Consider the following 22996-nt stretch of genomic DNA (forward strand, 5'->3'; position numbering starts at 1 on the left):
GTTTCCTAAATCCGCTCAGCCCGTGTCTTTGGTCAGTGTGCTTGGGAAACTGTTTCATCATTGGGGGAGGGGGGAGGTTGTGCCTCTTTCCATGCCCTTGCTGTTAAGATGGCATCATTAAGATAGGATGGCTTCTAAATTATGTTGAATCTCAGCCATTCAGTGTTTTGTAAGGTAATAAAGCCCAGACCTTTCAGTGGTGCCTGGAAGAGAATAGGGAGCCAGTGCCAGTCAAGCCAAATTTGGTCAGTCTCAGCTATGAATGGATCTTCCAGGCAGGTTCTCTTGGCATCACTTCACTGGCACTGAATCTGGTACCTTCTCAGTGCAAGATTTGATTTCTGTGCCATTTCCATTACCAGTATCCCCCCCAACTTCCTGAGACTGTGGCACCATGCATTCACTTTTCTACATGATACTTGAATGTGGATATAATTATTATTCTTCACAGACAGAAATTTTTTCATCTCTAGCCTAGTTCTCACTGTTACAGTCAACCTTGGCTGGTCCAGCTTTCAGGGAGGGGCTCACGTGACTGAATGCTCCTCCATACAGACAAGAAGTGATCCATGCCTTTGGAAAACTAACACATGAGAGAAAAGGCTAAACTAGATTCTTTCTTCCTGACATGCTCATTTTCTATGGACAGAGAAACATATTATTTGAATGGAAGGACGTATATGAAGTGGTGAAGCACAGACAAATGTTGAGCACCTCAGTAAGAATCAGACCTTTGTGTTTCTGAGGCTCTTTACTGTAGTCCAAAATTACTCATGGGCTCCAGAGTTCAGAATCAAAAGTATTTTTTTTATAAATCAGATAATCAAGAACTGCCTAACATGCTCCTTCATCTGCCATCTGCAATGGTACAATCCAGACAAGACTGCACTCCACGGGTTACTCTAACAAATTTGCATTGGTTCCCCTTTTGTTTCCTTGAGACTTAACACATGGACTTTCTTCTCCATGATGGCACAATTCAGTGATGCCTCATAAGTGTATACATACAAAGCTAGGGAAATGGGCTTCCCCATTCGCTTCAATGGAGCAACCAGCTCTATACTAGCTTCCTGTGTGCAGATGTGCGTGCAGAGGTGTCTCCTCACTTGAAATTAGTGGGGAAACCTATGCACACATGGAGCTCCACCCAGACCCTGGGACAGGATTGGTTTTGCAGTGAACTGGGCAAGGAACACAGATCCAGAAGTACTTGTTTGCAGCACCCGGGGTATTCCTGGAGAGCGTGTTTCCACAATCTGCTTTTGCACTGTGACATTCCACAATGTTAGAATTTAATAGCAAAATTTCCTCCTTTCAATAAGGAAATCAGAAGTGGGGAAAACAGAAATGAGAAGGGATAAATGGGTAAAAAGAAAGGGGGGCTGGAGGGGGAGAAAGAAATATGAAGAAAACGTATTTGTCCTCACCCAGCTCTGCCAGTGTCTAGTGGGTGATGCAGAGAAGGAAGTGGAACTTTGCTCATGATAAAGAGCATGACCTCCGACCTCTGATAGGTGGGCAGGGTGCTGGCAAAGGAACCTGAGGAAAGATAGAGCAGGAAGAGAGCATGCAAGACAGTCTAGCAGGGTCACAGAGACGGCGTGAAAGAAGGGAAGGGGAACTCTTTTCAAGCAGGATGCGCAGGCTAGCATCAGCAGACAGAATCTCTACCTAGTTTAGGAAGGCAATTTCACTTACATGAATCATCATCAGTATTAATAGTCTTCCCACCATGATAGTCAACCCTTTACCTCCTCCCTTTAGGACTCTGAAGAAGCACCACAGATCTTGACCCCGCTTAGAACTAAAAAGGGAAACACGTTTATCAGGAGGGCAATTGCCTTCTTTCCATGGAATTGTCTTCATAATCATATTACTCAGCCAATTAAAATGCAACAAAGGAGAGGAAAGTTCTTTAATCAATCCAAGGCTGAGACGGATAGAGTCTCTGCATCAAATAGCCTAAATTTTTGCCCTCTGGCAGAAATGGAAGACATTTCAATATCATCCAAAGCTCCTATGAAATGTTGGAAGCAAAAACCAGGTAAGTCGCTCTGTTGGATCACAGCTAAAGCCCACCTAGACCAGCACAGTGTTTCCCATACTGGCTGGCCAGGTGCTCCCAGGAAAGCAGTTCTCAAAGGCCTTTCCTGGCAACTGTCATTCGGAGGTATACTGCCTCTGAACATGGAGGTTGCATTTAAAGGCTTGTGGCCAGACCACCAAATTTGTCTAACCATCTTTTAAAATCCATTTAAGCCAGGGGCCATTGCCACTTCTTCTGTCAGACAGTTTTGTAAGTTAAGTACGCTTTGGCTGAAGATGTCTTTTCTTCTTCTTTTGTCTGAATGCTTATTTTCACTGGAAGAAAAATTGCTTACAAGCCTTTTTATACTAGTCTCAGTCAAGTCCTCCTCCATCATCTTTTTGTCTAAACTAGGTTTTCCTAGCAGGTAGCTGCTAGTAGGAAAGACTTTGCTCTGCCCAAGAGCCATTCAGAGGAAATAATACTGACCTACATGGGCAGGTAGCCTAACTCAGTACAATGCAACTTCAGAGAATCATGAGATCTGTACCACCACACAGTTTGATAGCAGCACTGTGAGAATATCAGCTCACTTCCATCTGCCCCCCCCTTTTCAAAGCAAGCACGAGTCCACTTCAGTTGCCCTAAGAAGCTCAAATGCTTTTTTGTATAAATCCTGAATAAAGCCAAGGGGGCAGCAAAGGAGCTGGAAAAGTTCCCAGTGACCAGAAGGGTAAGTCTTCAGGGCTGCACAAAAACTTTGTACTCCACTCCACCCCTCCCTGCACAACAAACAGCAGCACAATGACCAAACATGCATGAATTTGTTTTCTGAATCAGTGAAGTCAGCATTCTCAGAGCAGAAGGTTCCAAATTCAGTCCCCGGCATTCCCACTTAAAAAGGACTGCAGACGGCAGGGCAGAGAGAGGTTTTTACTGGAGCCCTTGGAGTTCATTTGCAGTAGACTGTACTCAACTAAAAAAAGTGCAAGCACCCTTGCTTTAAAATTCACACCCCTGTCATTTTAGATGCATGTTAGTTTTGTATGGGTGAATGGATCCAGATTCCTGGGGGTTCGGTCCCGATTCACACACACACTCTTACATCACCAAGGGGCAACAGAGATAGGAGCACCTCCTGTGTCTCTGCCATTTTCTATAAAAAGGCCTCATCAATTTCCATCACAGTACATGTGAATCTGCGCACACAGCCTGACAGGCACATGCAGGCTTTCCGGGAAAGACACTTTTCCCTACCCAAAATTGTTAGCTTAAAATTCAGTAGAATTCCCCCTTTAAGACGACCAGGAAAGAGTTTCCACCTGTTTCAATGATCCCTAAGCTTACTCTGACCTCTGCTGGCTGCTTGGTGCCATTCTTAGAAACAATGTGCTTGCCTGGTTTCTATCACTGAACTTACCCACCCACTCTGGTCACATTTGGCTACCTTGTTTTTGGGTGCCCCTGCCATTTGGGGCTAGATGAGTGGCACGTGAGAAAAGGCCTTCTCAGTTGTGGCACCAAAACTTTGGAACCCACTCTCCAGGGAGATTTGGCTGTCTCCCTCTTTTATTGTCTTCTGCCAGTGGGTGAGGACTTTTTCATTTCAGTTGCCGTACCCCCTAGTAAACTCTTATTGGCCCTCATCACAGGTTGTGTGTATTTGTTTATATATCAATATGTTTTTATTGTATTTATATATGTAATGCAAATGTAATTTTCATATTTTAATTATCTGTTATTCGCTACCTTGGGGATCCTATTTTGGGTGAAAAGGTGGCACATAAACATTGCAAATAAATAAATGTCTGTTTTGGACAGACAGGGAAAGCTTCTGCTCAACCTCAGAACACAAAAGAGTTTTGAGTGCCATGAAGCACACATGAACTGCCTTTCCCTCACCAATGTTAACTGCACAATGCTTCCACATATTTGGGAGTGTAGTCTCCTCTTGTCTCTCCTGCCAGCAGGGCTTAGCCCCCAAACCCACTTTTAGTGCTAATGCAAGACTTTTTCTGCACATGTTCAGAGGGCACTCCTCCCACTGTGTGGAATGACAACATGTCCCTACACAGGACTGGTAACAGGAGGAAGAATTTTCACCTTAATGGGAATAGCATCCAGAAGGAACTGAGAGCATTCTTCAAGGTGAAGAGCCAGATGCGAAACCCTGCTCTGTACACAGTGCACAGCACAGAATTATTGTTGTTGTTATTAATTTATTTTATAGCCCACCCTCCCCACGAGTGGGCTCAGGCCAGGTTACAACACAGCTAAAGATATAATAATAAAAACAGTAAAATCATGATTCTCACAACATACATTTCAGTAAATCAAACTTAGCAAAATAGTTCTGGTGTCCCAAGATGGGACCCCCATTCGTCCTTCTCTGTGCACTATATAAGACAAGGGTGCAGGTGTGAGTTGGTATTCAGTAACTAAGCATGGGGGTGGGGGGCAGATGGCCATATAGTCCCCCCGCTGGTTTTTTTTTTAAATTTTTTAATTAATGCATCACATATTATTACATTTCAATACAGTCACAGTTCTCCTATGATACATCTTTAGTCCCCCCGCTGGTGAGAGACCAGCAGGGAGGCTTATATGGTGGAGCTAATGCTGGCCTCAACCATACACCTGGCAGAACATTTCTGTCTTGCAGGCCCACCGAAAGGATGCAAGATCTTGGCAGGCCTAAGTGTCCTCCGACAGAGAGTTCCACCAGGTCGAGGCCAGGACCAAAACCACCCTGGCCCTGGTCGAGGCCAGATGAGCCTCCCTGGGGCCAGGGATCACCAGTAGGTGTTTACCTGCCGATCTAAGCACTCTCCTGGGTACATACGGGGAGAGGCAGTCCCTCAGGTATGCTGGACTCCAGGGTTTAATTGCCAGTACCGCCGGAGATCTTTGCACCCCTGGCTCTGGCACTTGGAGCCAGCCTAACGCTCCACACCAAAGCAATGGCAATTAGTGCTCCTACTACAGTATACTGGGATGGGGAAGGAGGCTGCCTTAGACAATAGAGGGGAGGGGCTGTGGCTCAGTGGTATAGCATCTGCTTGGTCTGCAGAAGGTCCCAGATTCAATTTCCTACATATGCAGGTAAAACCATCAGGGAGTAAATGATGGGAAAGACCTCTGCTTCAGATCCTGGAGAGACCCTGCCAGTCTGTGAAGATGACGGATCCAGGGTCTGATTCAGTACAAGGGAGATTAATTTGTTCATATGAGAAGGTCCATTGTGCAAGGAATTTCAGAGGGTGGACAGCTAATCCTCAAACTAGCAATTGGAGTGCAAAGCTTGTAACTCCAGCCTTGCTTTTTTACCAGCTGACATGGAAGACCTCATGCTTTCCAATGCTGAACTCCACTTTTGAGTGCCTATCAGTAGGCTGATGATTAGCCACCTACAAACTGGTGAGGGTTTCTGCACCCTCAAGGAACTGCCCATATTTTTTTAAAAAACCTATTGTACAAAATAACAAAAGAAGCTCTCCATTCATGCAATAGCCTAGTCAAGACTAAGCATGCTCATTGCACTCCAAGGAAGCAGGGAACCCTGAAGGCAATTTAGCAATTAAAGAAATTTGTGGATTTCAAAATAATTTCTCTCCTTTGCTCCCTGCTCAATTCCCAGCTTGCAGGATGTACCAAAAGAATCAGTGTATCCCTCACTGGGATATACTGCTATTGTACATCGCATCAGTTGTGACTGTTCCACCTTGGAACACTGGAGAATGGAAAGTTTGTTCACTTACCATGAAGTTTCCTTCTCAGTGGTCCTAGGGTGGGACATTCAATCCGTCTCTGCTGACAGAGTCCCAGTAGAACCTTGGTTGATGGCATGTCACTGTCTCTCCTCTTCTCTACTGTTCTGTATTTTCTTTCCTGTTCTAACTTTGTTCTCTGACTATTGCAGTGTATCGAGTTAATAAGTTTTACCACTGGGAGTAGCACAGCTTCTGTGTTACCGGAACTGGTCTTGCAATAAAATGATTTGTGGGGGAATTAGCAAGCAAGGAGAATGGCTATGCGAGAAGGGTAACAAGCGGGAAATCTCCACCAATTTCTACCAGGTCCCCTCCTTTCTACCAGGTAGCAGACGAGGACGGTGCTTTTAAGGTCAAAGAATAATTTTATTTAAAGAGGAAAAACTAACATACACACAAGAAGTTAATAGAAAATGGTTGATACACAGAAAGAGAGTCCTAGGAGGCTAGCCAGAAGTTGGAATAGAGTATGTGTGTGGGGGAAGTATATTTACCAATCAGAGGAGCAGCGTGGTCCATGGAGGAAGAGAGCTTCAAACGCCAGCATTCTCAGCTGGGAGAGAGGGAGAGACTTAGGGAAGCAACCCTAAGGGAGCAGTGCTTGGACTCAGGAAGCGTGCACAATTTGAATGGGCCAGGGCCCTACCTTTATAGGTAAAATGTGCCCTGAGGTGGGAGAGCCCACCTAGCCATTAGAACGAAGGCTCCAACTGTTGGTTCCTGGGTATGACAAGAGGTTTGATTACCTTGACTGGTAACTGCCGGGGTGTGTGAAAGCAAATGCAAAACATGTTCTAGCACTGTACAACAGGGATAGTTTGTTAGTGAATTCCACTGGAGCTAAGTTGATGGATTTAGGTGGGGACTGTACTTTCCCAGGAACAACTGTATATACTTACAAATGTAATTTGATTAGCTCCTCAGTCAAGGATAGGAGATTTCATCATGGAAGAAGGGAATGTGTTAAGTGGGGATGACTCTGCAAGACCTTTGTTGCACTGGATTGCTTTGGGGCTGGAGGGACTGCAAATCCAATCACCTCTAAATCACTCCGCATTCCTGTGCGGCATTCCATACATGCCTGGATCTCCCAGGTGGGACTCAGCAACTGTTGGAGGCTCTCTGGTGGCAACACAGCAGCCATTTTAAATCCAGAGGCCTGGTGACTTTTAATATCACAAGCAGCCATATTCAAAATGGCTATTAAAATGGCGGAGGCCAGGCCGACTGCTTACATCTGAACCAATCTGAGAGATTGAAGGAAGGAAGCCCCTTCCACCAGGAGTCAGCAAAAGAGTGATGACTCTGCCTGCCTCCAGGGAGGAGCTTCTATCCATCAGTTGTGATTGTCCCACACTGGACCACTGGAAAATTGTCTTTTCCCCAACCTTGCTCGCTGGGATCATTCCAACTGGTCAGGAATAGAATCTGGACACACAAGCCATTTGCGCCTTCCCTCCCATTGGGCAATGGACCTTTCCCAAATCTCCTGTCTACAGTGCAAGACCCACTGCAAGAATATGGGCTGTGAGCTCAGAAACATAGCATGTATCCAGATTGCAACAATGCACATTCCAGGATGCTGCTGCATAATTTGGTTCTGTTCCTTCAGGGTTTTAAGGGGCTAGCCAAATCATTTGGAATGCACAGTGGTGCAAAGGGCCTTTAAAGGGGGAAAAAAAGACTTATTTTAATGCTGCTGTGAATGGTAATTGACTGTTTTAAATGAATTTGTTATTCCCTTGATTATCGAGTGTTGAGGCCACTGGAGAGCTAGGAAGGGCCAAAAGCCAGAATAATTTTTTTTAAAAAACTGTTAATTCTGGCAAGTGCTATGAAGCAGGACAACAAAGAAACAAACCAGAAGACTGGGGAAACTTGATTTTAGTCCAACTGAAACGGAAAGAATTAGGGAACAGTCAACGAGAATCTCGAGGCTTGCTTTTACTGTAAAGTGAAAATCAATATTAAACTGTTTTGTTAAACAGCTAGGTTAGGAACTTGGAGAGATTTCCTCTTTGATGATGACTTACAGGAAAAAAAATCTGTCGCTTCATTTTATCTCCAGCACATTGCTCCATTGACAGACCCTTATCTGTTAACAAAGCCTTGACATAAGCAGCTTCATGGCTCAGTTTTGCTTTGGCACAAAACGACTCTTTCAGACAAACCCAGAGGCATTTATATTCCAAAAAAAATCAGACCGATCCATTGTGGATTCAGAACCTTCCCCATTAATTCTCAGAGGCACCTCTGCTTTAGGTGGCGGGATGTGAAATCTCTTCTATGATAGCTGCAGACAGTTATCCCTTTGGACTGGGGAGTGCCTCTGCATAATGTGAGCTCTTGCTACTCTATCCTTGCAGCATCCCACTATAACAGCTGGATCAACTTGACCTGTCTTGAGGATGCAAACCAACAAAGCTGGACAAATGACCCAAAGACCCAAACACTTGCTTCCAGACTTCTACACACTGGTTGCTCCATATCAAAGGGCATCTCGCTCTGTGACAGCTCACTGTGCTATGAATGCTTCCATTATTCCATTGCTGCGTGTGTCTAAAATGCTATCAAGTTGCAGCTGCCTTATGGTGACCTCAGAAGGTTTTCAAGTCATGAGATAAGCAGAGGGGATTTGCCACTGCCTACCTCTACATAATGACCCTACACTTGGTTTCCCATCCAAGTACTAACCAAGGCTTTGCTTCTGTGATTTGACAACATCGAGCTAGCCTGCTCAGGGTTATTCCCTATTTCCACAAGATTTTATTTCCCCAAAATTGGGGTCTCCACCTAAAAGACATGCTGACATCACTGTATTTGAAGAAGTAAGCTATGACTCATGAAAGCTCATACCCTACCACAAATTTTGTTAGTTGTATAGGTGCTACTGGACTCCTGCTCTTTTCTACTGAAATTACTGCTTCATTCATTGTGGTACGATTTGCTTCCCCATCCCTAACCCCCACCCCAAAATGCCATCCACCGAGAAAGCACTCCTATGCTCAGCAACATCAAATTACAGGACATGTTCTCATGATCACTCACTGCAAATTAATGTTCTCTTTAATCACTAACAACATTTTCATAATCCCCTTCTTTGCATGCTTATTGGTGGAACTGAGGGTTTTTACTTCTCATTCATAACTATGAAAATTAAGCTGTGGATGATTAGGTCTTCGCTCAAATGAATGTGTGCTTACACACGTGTAGGGGGCATTCTTTCATGCTTTTACACACAATTTTGTCCATACATGCATAATCACCTACTCTTTCCTATGTAACCAAAAGCAGCTATTCCAGTGTTCAAAAAGATGGTGCTTCGGTACTCTGCCCCCACCCTCCTGGGACAGAAGCACTGCTGTGGAAAACAAGGCATCACACAGAAGCATAGGCATACATGGCAAAGCACCACAACTCTGCCTCTCAGTCAGCAGGGGGGAGCAGAAACTGTCCTAGGACTCCCCCACTCTCCCAACATACCTGTGGTCTTGATAACAGCTTCCTGGAACATGCGTTCTTCATGCTCTTTAATGATCTTGGTGCCGCCGATGATGGCACAATCATAGCTGCCTGTCAGGGCATAATCGATGCTCAGGCGCAGTTGCCTCAAGAGGGTATTGAACACTTCCAGCACTGTTGGTCCTGGGAGAGGCACAGAATATTGGACATTGTGTCTGTGTTCTAAAAACACCACCAAACTCTGCTCCCCACTGCAAGTTACCTGAAGTTACAAGAAGATGGTGATGGTGGGTGTGAGTGTGAGAAGAGAATGCTTTCCTGGTTATGTATTTTTGCTACTGATACCAGTCACAGATTGCCATTCTTTGCAATCTGTGGGTTCCCTTGGTAGACAAGTTTCTACACCTACTCCACATGGGATTTTATGTAGACAATGCATGACTCTCCTGCTGATTTGTTTTTAACTGAAAAGCGTATCAGAGGAGGTGATCAGAAGAACAGTAGAAGAAAGGAGGTAGGGCTGCTTATCTCCCCCCTTTGCTGTTCTCTCCCTTCAAAATCCGCCCCCTCCTGAACTGCTTAAGGGATCCCCAAAAGTTCTTCCCCTGTCCCAGTTAGGTTAAAAATAGAAGTGGTGTAATTTAGTGGCTTGAATGTCAGATTGGAACTGGAAAAATGTGAGTTCAAATCCCCACTCATCCATGAAGCTGAATAAATTACCTTGGGGCCAGTCGTAGCCTAACCTGCCTAATAGAGATTTTGAGAGACTGGAAATAAAAGCTTGAAGAACTAAGTCCACCATTCTGAATTCTTTGGGAGAACAGCATGATAGACATGTTATAGTTGACAAGCAGCAGCTTTAGGGAAGGAGGTATAGTGGTTAAGAGCACAGGATTCTAATTTGGAGAGCCGGGTTTGATTCCCCACTCCTCCACTTGAAGCCAGCTGGGTGACCTTGGACTAGTCACAGTTCTCTGGAGCTCTCTCAGCCCCACCCACCTCACAGGGTGTTTTGTTGTGGGGATAATAATAATATACTTTGTTAACCGCTCTGAGTGGGTGTTAAGTCATCCTGAAGGGCAGTATATAAATCGAATGTTGTTGTTGTTGTTATTATTGGATTCTGAATAGGAGACAGGGTTAACCCTTCAGTTAACCACCTGTAAACCCAGTGCTTAAAATGGCAGCTGCCTGTGACTGTTTTTCAAATGGAGGTGGGGGAGCACAATAGGAGAGAGACTCGTGCATTTTCCAGAACATCTAATTTGGCCCTCAGGCCAAAGAATAATCTCATTGCCTTTTCTGCTTTTCCGATATGTCTCCCTTGCCATGGTGTCCATCTTTTCCATAAATCAGTCTTGGCTGCCAGTTTATCTTTCTAGGATGGCAAACAGTTGTTGGCATTTGAGGAGTTCCATCCAATAAACAGACATCCTCCTGAAGGCACCAAGGCCCAAGGGGCCTTTTAATTTACTAAGTGAGTTTCCTGCAGGGCTGCTAGCAACCAGCAGCAGCTACAGCAAACCCCAGAGGCTTTGGCAACACTGCAGGTGTCGACTGGCTCAGAGCAGGCCAGCAGAGGCACAGGAGGCAGCGGCTGGTGGCCGACCTCTGGCCAGGGTCATAGCTGAGCAGACCCTGCTGTGCAGCCAGAGATTTCGGCGCTTGGCTTGCTTCTGGGCTGCTTTAATGTCACCCCCCTACCCCGTCCAGGGCTGACTGTACTCCTTACCAACAGATCCTGAGGCTGCAATGACTGCCGCCTCCGACAGGACTTCTACTATCCCGGCACGCACTGTAGCGGCGCTTCTGCTGTTTGCATCCAGGTGGCCCAAAAGCTGCTGGATCACTAAGTGGGAGTGCTGGGGCTGAAAGCAAAGCAGAGAAAAGAGGATAGAGCCAATCAGGGAAGGTAAAATTCAGTGGGCGAGAAGGGATAGGAGGTTCATCTGTACCAGGGGGCTGTGGGGGACAGGGGAAGAACGCAGAAAACTGCCTGTTTGATCACACCAACAGCAAGTAGGAGCATACCTGTCTGTTTCCTAAAGCAGTTTTACACACACACACACATGTAGCTTGATGACCCACCCCAGGCTCAAGATCATAATAAAATCCCAGAGAGTTAAAAGATTATAACAACCAGACAACCCAAGACACATCCTGTACTCATATTTTCAAGCCTCAGTCGTAAGGACTAGAAATCTGAGTTGATTTATCCCCCTAAATGTTTAAAACGAGAGGAGTTTCCAGGGTGCCCAATTCTGAACATAGTAATGGAATTGCTGGTTTGACAAACTGGGCTGAAGTAGAGCAGAGAGGTCTCTATTCCTCCAGTGCAATTACTGACGTGAACATGCAAGGGAACTGGGGATTTTGCCAAGACTGCTACTTTGATGCATAAACTACCTTCCTGTATAATAACATTTAAGGGCGGTCAAGTCACAACAAACTTATAGCAACCCTTCATGGGTTTTTTGAGGTGGGGGAGGTGGTTTGCTATTGCCTTGCTCTGCATAGCAACTATAGTCTTCCTCTGTGATCTCCCATCCAAGGACTATCCAGGGCTGACCCTGCTTAGCTTCTAAGATCTGATGAGACCACGTTAGTCAGGGCTATTCAGGTGGCTCCCTGTAGTAGCATTCAAATTGGGAGGAAAATTTGAAAAATCTTAGGAGAAGGCAAGGGCCCCTTCTATCCTGCCTGAGGTTCTCTCCCTCCCCCACCCCTCCCGCATGTGGACTGCTTGAAACTGACATTGTTAGCCAGTGTGGTATAGCAGTTTGAGTAGTGGACTGAGAGCCCACTCAAATCTGAGTCACTTTCTCTCAGCCTGATCTACCTTTCAGGGTGGTTGTGGGAGACAAATTAGAGGAGGGAGGACAATGCACTCCACCCTGAGCTCATGGGAGTAAGGACAGGATTTTGAAAAACAACAGATAAACTCTTGTTACCTTGCTATGGGAGTGAGATGCTGCTCCTGCAATACAAACCTTGTTCCCTTATGGCACAAGATTGAAATGAGATGTCCCCTCGCTAGACTCTCTCACCTGGATCGAGTACATGATGATCTTAAAGCAGCGGACGGCAAAGGTCTTTGGCTCCCATAGTGAGTGGTTGTCCAGGTGGCTTGTGGGAAAGATGAAGGCAAAAGGATCACAAATTCAGTACATCCCATCATTACACAAAAGCAATGATATCCTCAGCCACAGACGAGCCAGTTGGCACTCCTTCCACTACAGTCCATGAAAACATGGTGGCAGACATGGCAGGACAGGTCCACAAGGACCAGATGTGAAAAGGGACAGAAAACCCAGCACTCCACAAGCTCTCTGGGACAAGAAGACATCCTCTACATTTTGAGTGACAGTGGGGAGTATTTCTTATGCCTGGGAAGTGGCAAGATCTACATAGAAACTTGACAAAAGATAGCCACCGTTTAACAAAAAGCAACAAACGGAATCCGAAGTCAAATTAATTGGCCATGTGAACTAAAGTCATTGCAAAGTCAGCTCCACAGCTTCATGCACTTTTTTCGATCCTCTCCATTTCTCAGCATAGAGTTGTCAGTTGTCCAGCCAGTTGTCCAGACCAGGAGGACCCATTTAGGTGCTTAGGCTCCATTAATCTGGCCAGTCCTTTTTTTAAAAAAAGCTATCATCACACTGCCAGAGACTCTGTGCATTAAACAGCATGCTCCCACAGCAGCCCTCGACTCAAGAGAAAAGGGAAATTCAAAACCAACTTTCCCCCCTCAATCTCCCCCAATCTACTTCCTACAGCCCCAGTCCCTTGTGGCTTTTATCTATGTGATTCCCAGCATGGCCTTTTTTGGGTGGTCAAAGTGGACCTCCGCCTCCTTTCCCCCCAGCAGAAAAGCTGGCTGAATCCAACCCAATACTTCCCCCGTCGTGCTTCACTGTACCAAACAGATCGCCAAGGGATGCTGCCGAGGCAGGCTCAGACATCAGCAAAGCATCACTTCGAGGGACTTACATCATGACGGGCTTGATTGCGTTTTTGATGTTGCCATAGGCCGCCCGGCCCAGCAGCTCTCGCAGACATCGCTCAGACAGTTCCGCTGGGCTCTCTTTCTCCTTCTCGGTGGTTTGTAAGGGAGAAGGAGAACGGCTAAACAAGAGAGGGAAAGCAAAAGAGGTGGCTGAACTGCATAGTTGGGGTCTAATGACATATGGGGGAGGGACTGCAGCTCAGCAGGCATAGTCCCAGGTCCAGTGCCAAGCACGTCCGGTTCAAAGGATCAAGCAACAGACCCGAGACCTTGGAGAGCCACTGCAAGCCAGAGGAGACAGTACTGACCTTGATAGACCAATGCTCTGACTCAGCATAATTTCAAAAAACTTTACCAATAGATGTAGCAGACTTAACTTTAAAAGTCTGCTACATCTATGGCTAAAGTTCTTTTTAAAAATTATGCTAAGTCGCTCCATTCTTCCAAGCCAACTGGAGAGTTGCTTCATTCTTCTGCCCCAAGAAATTCTCTCTTAAGAACCCACCACCTCACTTTCTGCATGAACCATTCATCTGGACATAGCTCCTCATTAAAAGAGGCAAGGCTACAGCCATGAATCATACAGAGGCACCACAAACTCCTGGATGGGTGGAGTCAGCCTGGATTCTCAAGAGCCTTCATTTGTTTAGCTGATTTATTTCTGGTAGCCCCAAGAGTAGCTTGGGAGATCTGCTGCCATCTCAAAGCATCACAGACACCATTATGCAGGCACAAGCAGGCAGGTCTGTCTCACCTTTCGGCTTCCTCTGCGTGCTGCAGATTATAGAGCAGCGAGGGCACAATCTTGTCCATATGTTGAGGGTCCCAGATATTGGCCTGCAGTTCATCGTTGACTGTCTTTCGGACTACACCTTGCAGCCCTTTTATGCCAGACATCCGGATCCTTGGAAAATGGAAGAGAGAGCCGCTGTGTTTCAGTACTAAAAGGAAGTGGAGCCTTACTGATGGAACCAAAACAGCCTATATGTATACCCAAGGGAGATCAAATTTGGGAGGTAAAAGGTTGTTCTTGAGTAAAAGAGAAAAATAAAATCCCTGCCTTATGCAGGCGGCAGGAACGAACACCTTCTGACTGTTTCCAAACCTCTGATTTAGAGGAGGAAGAAAAGGGGAAATATTGGGAAGTTCCTAACCATGTAAAGACTCTTCTCTGCACAATACTATTTGGGGTTGTTTTTAATTTGTTTCTCCTCTTTTAGTCTGCTGTTCCTTTAATTACACTGATTGCAATCCGTTTGAGAACAGAAGCTGCAATAACGGAAGGCAGGCTGTAATCATAAAAATACATACTTAAAAAAACAAACAAACAAGGATATATCTCATGGAGCAGAATGTGTGCTTTAGTTGGGGGGTGGGGGAACATAAAACTTCAGCTCCATTTCTGCAACCTGAAATCTTGCAAGTCGTAGCAATTTGCTTAACTTGTGATATATATATATTTGACGCATCGATCCCTGGGAAATGTGGGTCTGGTTAATGTATGGCCTGTTAACCTCTAGGCTAACCCACAACCATTCACTCTGCATAAAACTACCTTTGAAAGCAATCAGGTATTACAAACCAGGAACCCAGGATGCAGTGGCTACATTATTGGCTAGTGCCAGCTGAAGAGAACAGAAAGCTGCTGTTCTGAAGCCCCTGTACTGGCTACCACCAAGTTTCCAGGCAAAATTCCTAGTTTTTCAGTCTTAAGGCCCTCAGCAGCCTGGTTTTCGATGTCGGAAGAAATGCCTCCCCCCCCCCACCCTACACTCCCTTCTGTGTCTTGAGTGGGCATGTTATTCATTTATTTGTTCATTCCTCATACCCCATCCTTCTTTCCACAACCTCTACGCAGGTGGAGTTACTCAATTTTTCCTCCTTCACAACCATTAGGTAAATTAGAATGGAGATCAGACTAGATGAGAAACCACAGAAATTCTGTTCACCTTTTTATAACAAATGTGAGCTGTCATGTGACCTGGATTCAGATCAGTGCTACTCACAGGGGAAAGGGGGCAGGGGGGTTAAATCAAAACTGGGCTCTCTGGGCTCTTACTGGTCTTTTAAAGGGAGGGAAAAGAAACCACACGGGGTAAAATGATTAACTCCCCTTCCCGACTGGTGCCTATCCAAATTGGACTAGGATTTAGCTTAAAAATGTACTTCCAAAGCACATGGTATTTAGAGGTACACTGCCTCTGGCCTTGGGGCTCACTTTCAGCTGACATGGTCTCAATAGGCCTCTCCTCACAAATTTGTCCCGTCCCCTTTTAAAGCCACCTATGCTAGCAGCATCTTGGTGTTGCACATTCTGCAAATTAACTGGGTGAAGAAGTACGTCCTTCTGTCTTCCCGGAACCCACTGCCAAATTAAGTTTAATTGGCGTGACAGTTCTAGCCTTATCAGCGACTGAATAATTTCTAAACAACGAAATCGAAGACAGGAACAGAAAAATAAGGAGACAAGTTCAGTGCAGCTAATAACCAATTCTGTGCCCACTTCAACAGCCCCTGTTGCGATGCAGGCCAACCCACCACCCTCACCCTGACCTTAGCGACTCATTATCCCGCCACCTCTGGAAAACTTCCCCCGGCATCCAGCTTTGCCAAGGGGGTGAGAAGCAGCAATTAAAATACATCTTTGGCAGGCTAATTGCAGGCTGAAGAGCACTCTGAGAACAGTTGGGCGGGGGACTGAAACAGATCCGAGGCAGCGACAGTGAACATTCATTGCAGAGGGAGGGGCGCTTGTTTCCACTGCAGCAGAGAACAGCTCCAACGGCCGTAAATAATATTCACCTGGGCCTGTTATTCTTAATTAGTCCCTCTGGGAGGCAAAGTTATGAAGATGCTCTTCAGTGCTCATGTATTGAGGCTGGATTTTCCATGGTGAACATTCCATTGAAAAAGTTTTAAGGTCTGAGTTCAGGACTGGAATAACTCTTTTGCCCTGACCAGGATGGCCCAGATTAGCCTGATCAATTCTTGGAAGCTAAACAGGATTAGCCCTAGTTAGTACTTGGATCATCAAGGAAGACCAGGATTGCCATGCAGAGGCAGGCAAAGGCAAGTCACCTCTGTTTGTCTTTTGTTTTTAAAACCCTACGGGGTCTCCATAAGTCTGCTGTGCCTTGACAGCACTTTTCACCATATAAGCTCTTTTGACACAGCAGAGGAAGGGCCAAGCAGGCAGGGCCAGAGAAGGCATAAACGAAGCCCACTTCAAAAGAGGTGTCTATCAAGGTTGGTGCACCCACTGTGGCCACCCTATGAAATCTCTGTATAGGCACAGCCAAAGACATTCTGGCACCTGAGGCAGCCAATTCAGATCGCTCCACCCCTTCTCAAAAATCAAATTAACTTAAAGAGTCCTAGAAAGCTTTCTTCCTTGAACTGAAAGGAGCTCTCAGTACCAGAGATAGGAAGGGCCCCAAAATGCAGACAGAGCATTACCTTTACATTTTTGCTTAGGAATGTCAATGTCAGGGCTAGAATACACAACAGACACTGATGCTGGGACCTGAGAATTGTGCAACAACTCTGGCCAAAGGAATGACGTGCATTTATCTCATACTCTGTGTGGCATAGAGGCTGAAATATTGGGCTAGGGCCAGAGGGACTTGGGTTAAAATCCTCACTGGTAACCTGGGGCCAGGCACACCCTCTCAGGTTAGGTGGTTGAAAAGGGGAGGGGAGAAATAGGTTTGATGCCTTGAGCTCATTGATGAAAAAACAGGATAAAACAGTGTGATAGATCAGCAAGGAAGTGTCTCAACAGCTATAGGACACAACAGATCAGCTGATGACCCCAGATCCTTATGAATGCTTCAGGGGCAGGCTTTCTCATTGGGCAGAACAATCCAGGGACTTTGTTCCTGGCCAAGGCTCCCTCACTGCCTTTTTGGGCTTGCTTCCTCCAGATCTTCATCAGTCCAGCTTGCATCTTAACTAAGATGGGCCTGACATCCAGTTCTTAATGGGTTAAAGCTTACAGCTTGCCTAAACTGCCAACTATAGTTGGTTGCCACTGTTCCTCTCCCCTAGAGTATTTGGGACAGGAAGAAGGGTCACTTATTGCACTGGCAAACATATTAGAGACCCAACGATACACACAGAGGTAAGTGACCCACAGAGCCAGAGGACGGACGGACGGACAGACAGACAGACACAGAGTGCGCATCCCCATCTTTCCTGTTGCTTCTGGCTGCTCCAAAGCCCGGCATGATGCTTTGTGGGGGAGAGGCTGGGAGTCAAAGCCAGGTGGACTCAAAAATCGAGGCTGGGAGGGGAGAGCCAGTGGTGGGCCTGGCTGGTCATGTTAGTGGGGGGAGAGAAGCAAACTCTCCTCCTGAGAGAGGAAAGCTTGCATGACTGAGCCCCAGTTCTGGGGTGAGCAAATGGGACTGACTGAGAAGGGCCTTGACTGTGGCAAGGAAGAGGCCCATGCAACCCGCCAGCATCAACTTAGTACTCACTTTGTGCGGATGTCCAGGTCATCATGGCTGGAGTGACACATTTCACTGAAGCGGGACACGAAGAAGTCATAGCTCCTGTGATAGGAGGGGGTGTCCTCTTCAATGTTTGCAAACTTCACAAACTACAGGTGGGGAAAGAAGATGGAATGGGAAAGAAGAAGGAATTGAGAAATGCTGCCTCATTCCATCTCCTGCAGGGAACGCAGGAAAGATAAAAGCTACTGAGTGACTTGCCAGGAGGGTTTTTTTTTTAATTTCCACATTTGTTTGTGGAGACAGTCTTGAGACAGTTGGAAAAACCAAATTTTGATGGAGGCATTCCAAAGCAAGCTGGCTATGGGCAGAACTGCGTGTACTCTGCCCAGATAAAATAAAAACCTTTGCCCAAGGTAGAAAAGAGAAAAAAAGCAGAAACCTGAAATCTATATACATTACAAAGGTCAATGAAACAGCCTAGGGTCATAGAAGGAAATGGAGCTGTGGTACCTACAACTAATGGGAGCAGCTGACAGAGCAGCAAGTCAGTGGATTTGGGGGAAGCAGGCAGAGAGCGAGGTGGGCACATCCAACATGCTGAGCTAAGTTTACATTCAAGGGCCTCACACCGAGTCAGTTCACTGATAGATCTGGCCCACTATTGTCTTCTCTGACTGGCAGTGGCTCCTTCCCTAGACCAAGGCCAAGTAGACCGACATTGGTACTGCAGACCGTATAGTAAGAGACTGAAAATATGTCATGCACAGTCAGACCATTGGCCCCTCTAGCTCAGTATCATCTGTTCTGACTGGAAGCAGCTCTTCAAGGCCTCTGGTTGAGAAAGGCCTTTCTCCACACGGGCTGACAGAGATTCTTTAACCTGGGCTTCTACATGCACAACACGCACTCAACCACTTAGCCATAGAATGACTCTCTACCCCTGTGCCTTCTAAGAAAAGAAATAAAAACTGCCTTTATTTTCCTCATCCCCTTCTTTTGAAACTCTGGAACCCAGGCGGGAAGAAAGGAACAAGGAGAGGATTCCGATTCCACCTGCACTGAAGCCATGTGGTACTCTATTACTGCCTGTGAGATTGTGCCCGAAGTCAGTATTACCCAGTCAGAAGGCAAGACTGGGGGAACAATGCAAGGGTTTCCCTTTTCTAAACTCTTTAGAACAACTGCATGGTAATTTTTTAACCACTTGCATCCTGGTTCTCCAGACCTGAGACTAGGTCTCCCTGTAGCCACACACCAGCTGAAGGAAAAGGCTGTTTAAAATATCTGCAGGGCACAATTTGGCTCGCCACCACAGCGGGAGGAGCTCCTGCCCTTTGCCCTGTGCTGTTTTTCTGAGCCAAAATGGCCCTGGGGGGAGCCATTTTGGACCCACACTTGCAGTATCCTGTACACGTGCTGCTTCAAAATGGGGCAAATAGCTCCCAGCTAGGACTGCCTTGGATTGGAGAAATGGTGTAGGGAGGAGGCAGGAAGCCCTTCCTCTCCCACATCAGAGTCCCAAGCCAAATAGGGTCCCGACAGATTTTTAAAATGCCATTCCCTGCAGCTGTTGTGGGGTGCAGGGAAAGTGAGTCTAACTGGACCCAACTTGTCAAAAATTGTGTTGTGTAGCTTGGCCCTTTGGGAAGCCCTCTCAAGAACCCACCAGGACATGCTTGGGCTCCCATCTCCAATCTTATACATTCTGTAGAACGTCTCCTGCCCCCTAGGCCTCTGCCCAAACCACTGGGCCACACAGCCTCCAATGTTTAAATCCATGCCACTCAATTAATTCCTCGGAAGCCTCCTCTGTTATCACTAGCTAGGCTAGGTTCAAGCTACAGACTAAAGCTCTGCTTTCCATGTCCTCACGACCCAACCCCCTCCCCATTTTGGCCTTCTTCCACCATAACTCAAAGCTTTTGCTGAGCTGCATTTGTGACGCAGTCTCAAGCTGTGGTAAGGATGGGCCCTGTGGTTTTTGGGCAGCTCAGAATAGCTCGAGGCAGGTTTCATTTAAAAATGCTTGCTAGCCAGCGCATGTGAGGTTTGGTCTGGCGCCAGCTGCATGTAGTTCTACAGATCTTTAAAAAACAGATAGACTCCAGTGCGTAGATGCCCAGAATAGCCACTCTGGCAAATCCTGGAACTGTTCCCATCTTGATAAAATTACCAAAGATCTTCCGCAAAAGATTTATCAGGTTGGTTTAAGCGAATGGACGAAATTCAGCCCACCAATGGCCTGTTTTACCTTCAAATCTCCCCCCCACCCACAGTTCCTTTACAGGTTCTTTCCCTTCTCTGCAAAAAGCACACAAACCTACCCAGGATCAGGCCTTCTTTTAAACCATTCCAACCCTCCTAGCCAAAATTGATCTCTGCTTTTCTGATATTGCAAGTGGCCAGCAGGCAATCACTAGGACAGCTTCATGAGCTTCCTACATGGAAAAGCACATGTGCCATATTTTGTACAGAACACGTGTGTCTATTTTGCCTTGTGTAGGCACATGACAGAGTACACGGGTGTGATAATGCAGCATTTCCTCAAAACAAGAAACTGGTACTCCGAGTAGATGAACGGTGCAGCGTCCACATTTATTATTTACTTACTTTCTTACACCCAGTGGGGACTCCAAGTGGCTTAAACTGTTCTCCTCTCTTCCATTTTATCCTTACAACAACCCTGTGACACAGGTTGGTCTGAGAATGTGTGACTGGCCTAAGGTCACCCAGCATGCTTCCATGGTTGAATGGGGATTAGAACCTGGGTCTCACAGATCCTAGTCCAACACTCTAACCACTACTCCACGCTGGCTCTCCACATGGTCACGCTGCAGATACACATATACACTCACCAGATTCTTTGCTTCCCTTATTGCTCTCTGAAGCCATCCTTTAATAAATCATAAGGGAAAGGGGACTTGTTCCGGAAGCAAAACTTCATGCTTTTAGGAACACATCTACCATGCCTGGGTGGGCCATCCATCTTGTTTAGAAGGGGAATGATTGCTCCATTCACCTGGAATAGGCTCCGATACCACCAGAAGTGTAACTGATGTTTAGGGGCTCTCATGGAAGTCCTTTCCATCACTGATCCTGTTCCCCTTCATTTCTTCTGCTGTTTATCCTTGTTAAGTCCCAATTTAAACATCAAGGCAGCAAGGTAAAGAGTTCCTCCCATATGACTTTGCTCTGGGTCTTGTTTAAACCAGTGCTACAAGTCATGCACATGTTTAATTTGTGCATCAGAGATCCATAACCATTGCAAATATTGGGCTGGTTGCTAACGGAGCATGGATAGCTACCGTACATGGGATGCAGCACAGTTTAAATGAGACACCGAGGCTCTGCAAAGGTGCATGTGGACACGCCATCTTGTCACATTTAAACCTGGCCTAAGTTGCAGGTCAGCGGAGCCAAACTAGACACAAGGTTGCTTCTGGTCTTTTCTCTGAAAGAAGCCAATTGGCACCCGTGGCCTCCTCACATCAGCAGGCTCCAACCTGAAAAACAGCAGCTCTTCCCCCCAGGCCCCAAAGGCCTTTACTGTGACCTGGAAGTTCAGAGGGGCCCAAGCCCAGGCTTCCATTATCACGAGGGGGGAAAAGGACAATAAACTGATCATTCCTGAGGATATCTATATAAACTTATTTCCTTGTATCTATGTTTACTGTTGTACAGATCTTGTGAGATTTGGTGGAGCCAATCAGAAGCAGTGTTACAGCAGCAATTTCAAGCAACATGCTGAACTGCTGGGGCTCCTGGGTCTATCATATCAAGAACTATCAGTCCCAGAGTACCTTTGGCATGGGTAGGAAGGAGGGACATGGTGGGAAGGGCAAAGCAAAGGACCATAAACCAGTGGGAGCAAGTGCTGCTTCTGGTAGGATTTGCAGGACCCAATATAAGCAAGTGTCTAATTCACGCACAAACACATATGCTCCCTGCTGCCATATCCGGTGGTGGCTATAAATACAAATCGAGTAGCCAGAAACGAAAGGAGGTAAAAGAGAGGGAACAAAAAGAAGCTATAGGAAACGATTCTATGCTCCAGTTTTTCAAATCAGACAAGGGCTTTCTGCAGTCAGACAATAATACAGTAACTAAAGAAGCAGATGAACAAAGTCAAGAAGAAAAATGATTTCGGTACAGAGACTGAGTCTGTGACAATTAATTTTCAGTGAAGTGTGTACAGCTCTGTGGATGCTTTACACACTGCCAGTCTAGCACTCATCAGAACCTGCAGGTGTTCTACAATGGAGCGAGAACAGTCAAACCACCTAGCCGATGTCTACAGAGTACGAACTTGCAAGAAAAATTGACTTTGGGAGGGCTAGTTCATGATTTTGCGATGAAAAAGGTCAGAAAAATAAAGCTTTAAGTTTATTGGCCTAATCTTTGTGCAACATTTGCAGCCATGTTGGTCCATTAGACGTTTTTTTTTTTTAAAAGTGATCCCTTTTTCACTATCAAAAAGTTACAAAATAGATAGCAAGCTTGTAGGACTCTGAGGGTGTTTATTATTAAACAAAAGTTGCAAACATGGGGATTTTTCAAAACCAAATATGTAACAGTAATTTCATAATTAAAACAAAAAATGTTCATGATTCATGGGATTGTATATATGAGATGAGGGACTATGGGGTGGGGCATTTTACTAATTTGTACTGGGCCCCAAAAATAATGTTTGGGCCCTGCTTAGACTTTGGACTCTTTAGTTAACATGTTACTTGCCCTCCCAAAAGAAACGAATCCAGTATATAAAAATCCCTCTGGCTAGTGACAAAATTGGCTGTGTTTAGCAGTAAATGACATCAAGGCAACTGCCTGCCACGTCCTTTATCTTCCTTGCCTTTATATTGATAAATCATTAGCCAGCTAGCAGGAAGGCAAGGCCTCTGGCTGGTTAGTCATTGCTCATTCCCCATTTCTGCCCCTATTTTAAGACCCTGTTGTGTCGTCTCTGAGGCACTGGGCCCACGTTTTGCCTAGGCATGCCAATTAGCCTGGGGTGGTGAGAGTTATTTGACCACAACAGAAATTATGGTAATTAAGAAACCTTGCCTCATTCAGGAACAGCTCACAATTTGGGTGTCGGAGCCAAGGACAGATTTTCACAGCAGCCAAGGATTTGATTCCTGCTGCCTCCAGTTAAAAGACTGTCTGGTCTAATGGCGGGAAAAGACAAAGAGGCCCCAGGAGCTAGATTTAAAAGCTGCAGTCCTCTCTCATTTCTAAGTGCTCAGATATATCGATAGTTATGTACTATATAAAG

General features: G+C 45.9%; 1 protein-coding gene across 2 annotated transcripts in view; it reads right to left on the reverse strand.

Moving 5' to 3' along the window:
- EFR3B (EFR3 homolog B) overlaps positions 1–22996 on the reverse strand; it is a 65096-nt gene that overhangs the window by 25001 nt on the left and 17099 nt on the right. For both annotated transcript variants that reach the window (XM_054985661.1, XM_054985654.1), the window contains exons 4-10: positions 17746–17867; positions 14022–14171; positions 13252–13386; positions 12306–12384; positions 10991–11126; positions 9280–9441; positions 1428–1539 (exon numbers count right to left, since the gene is read on the reverse strand). In XM_054985661.1, coding sequence (XP_054841636.1) covers positions 1428–1539; positions 9280–9441; positions 10991–11126; positions 12306–12384; positions 13252–13386; positions 14022–14171; positions 17746–17867 — 896 coding nt within the window. The remainder of the gene's footprint in view (positions 1–1427; positions 1540–9279; positions 9442–10990; positions 11127–12305; positions 12385–13251; positions 13387–14021; positions 14172–17745; positions 17868–22996) is intronic.

This window comes from Eublepharis macularius, chromosome 1 (assembly GCF_028583425.1).
Source record: "Eublepharis macularius isolate TG4126 chromosome 1, MPM_Emac_v1.0, whole genome shotgun sequence".
NCBI classification, from domain to species: domain Eukaryota; kingdom Metazoa; phylum Chordata; class Lepidosauria; order Squamata; family Eublepharidae; genus Eublepharis; species Eublepharis macularius.